Genomic DNA, 1,629 nt, shown 5'->3' on the forward strand with positions numbered 1-1,629 from the left:
CTAAAATTACTTAATTATCATTATACCACAAATTAAATATACTCCACAATTCTAAGTAAGCATATGAATCTAAAATCAAATCAATCTTTAATATAAAATCATACCTGCTCCTACACCACGAGCAATATCCTTATCAGCCGAAACCATGGTATATACACGCGCCGGACCACCACAAGGCAGTGACTCATTCCTTTGGTGTTGATCAGGAGCGAGTGCGTTGTTCGGCAGTCCCCAACAATCTCGAGCCATGTGACCGTATCTGCCGCACCGATAACACTTAATGTTCTTAGCCAGGCATTCTCCCCAATGCCTCAACTTACAACGAGCACAATAGGGAGGTGACGAAGCACTCTGACGTCCTCGATCACCTCTTTCAAATCTCTGTCCCCCAACATATCTGTCTCTTCCACGAGCCCTGTCTAGCATTATCAGAAAAACTAGGAGGCAAAGGCCTCTTCCTCTGCTCTGTCATCTCTGCACTCCTTTGCAGACTCAATTCTACCACGGTGGCTCTATCCACCAGCTCTGAAAAATTTTGTACCTTCAGGACTGTCACTTGTTCGTGAATTCTTGGTTTCAATCCCCTCTCAAACCACCTTGCCTTCTGGAATTCATCTGGAACCATAAAAGGTGCAAAACGGGAGAGCTCCATGAACTTCGCAGCGTACTGCTGCACAGTAAGTTGCCTCTGAGTCAGGTGGAAGAATTCCTCTGCCTTTGCAACCCTGATGGTGGCAGGGAAGTATTGATCATAGAAAAGCTCCTTAAATCGACTTTAGGTCATATCCGTGGGTACTACCCGTTGTTCCTCTAGCAGCTTCACTACTTGCCACCAACGCTCGGCCTCCTTTATTAGCTTAAAGGTAGCGAGGAGAACCTTCTGTGCCTCAGTGCAAGATAACACTACTAATATTTTCTCCATTTCTTGCACCCAACTCTATTCTATAAATGGGTCAAAACCGCCAGCAAATGCAAAAGGTTTCAGACGAGTAAATTGGTTAATCAAGCAGCCTTGGTTCATAGGTGGGCAATTCTGTCTTTCATAGTCTCGCCTAATTTCTTCCCAAACCTGCCGAGCTAAACCTGTAGTAGAGTGGAGGTATCGATCTCTCCCACACTAGTAGCACCTACATCATTCTCCTTTCTAGCATCAACATCCTTTCCCCTGGATATCATCCCATGGATAGGACAAAAGCGAATTTAGAACCTTCATATCACTTTAGGTACAATTATAGAATAATGAATTAGTTTAACATTTAAATCCTCAATTAAAACATCATACAACTAGCTTATCCCCAAATCAACCTAACCCTCAAGTTTTAATTCTGAGTTCCAATCTCTCTGCTCAGAAACATCACCATCAACGGATTTACTGTGGTTTTTTGAAACTGGCCGGATTTAGAAACTCACAAAAATCCATCAAGAGATTGTTGTCTCTAAGTTATGAAACAAAACTCAAAATCTCCTATCAACATCCTAATCTACCTATTCCTATCCTTATCCTTATTCGTACCTATAATCTGGTATTAATCAATCCTAAAGTCGGTAGAACCTATAACCTAATGTTCTAATACCACAATGTGACGCCCCGGACCCGCCAAGTGGGGCCTGGGTGCCATGTGTTCCAAT

The 1,629-nt window shown here is 42.8% G+C and overlaps 1 protein-coding gene across 1 annotated transcript; it reads right to left on the reverse strand.

Moving 5' to 3' along the window:
- Window positions 1–373: 373 nt before the first annotated feature.
- Window positions 374–922, reverse strand: LOC131153795 (uncharacterized). Its single transcript, XM_058106253.1, has 2 exons — window positions 831–922; window positions 374–725 (listed from the first exon to the last, which is right to left on the reverse strand). Exons 1-2 carry the CDS (start codon window positions 920–922, stop codon window positions 374–376), a joined length of 444 nt encoding a protein of 147 aa, XP_057962236.1.
- Between the last annotated feature and the right edge of the window lie 707 nt (window positions 923–1,629).

Source organism: Malania oleifera, chromosome 4 (assembly GCF_029873635.1).
Source record: "Malania oleifera isolate guangnan ecotype guangnan chromosome 4, ASM2987363v1, whole genome shotgun sequence".
Classification (NCBI taxonomy): domain Eukaryota; kingdom Viridiplantae; phylum Streptophyta; class Magnoliopsida; order Santalales; family Ximeniaceae; genus Malania; species Malania oleifera.

What these genes read in the sequence shown, in the direction of transcription:
- LOC131153795 (XM_058106253.1), bottom strand. Translation starts at nt 922, where the DNA reads ATGGAGAAAATATTAGTAGTGTTATCTTGCACTGAGGCACAGAAGGTT. An exon ending in AAGGAGGCCGAGCGTTGGTG is followed by an intron (nt 726 to 830) that starts GCAAGTAGTGAA and finishes TGCCACCATCAG; the next exon opens with GGTTGCAAAGGCAGAGGAAT.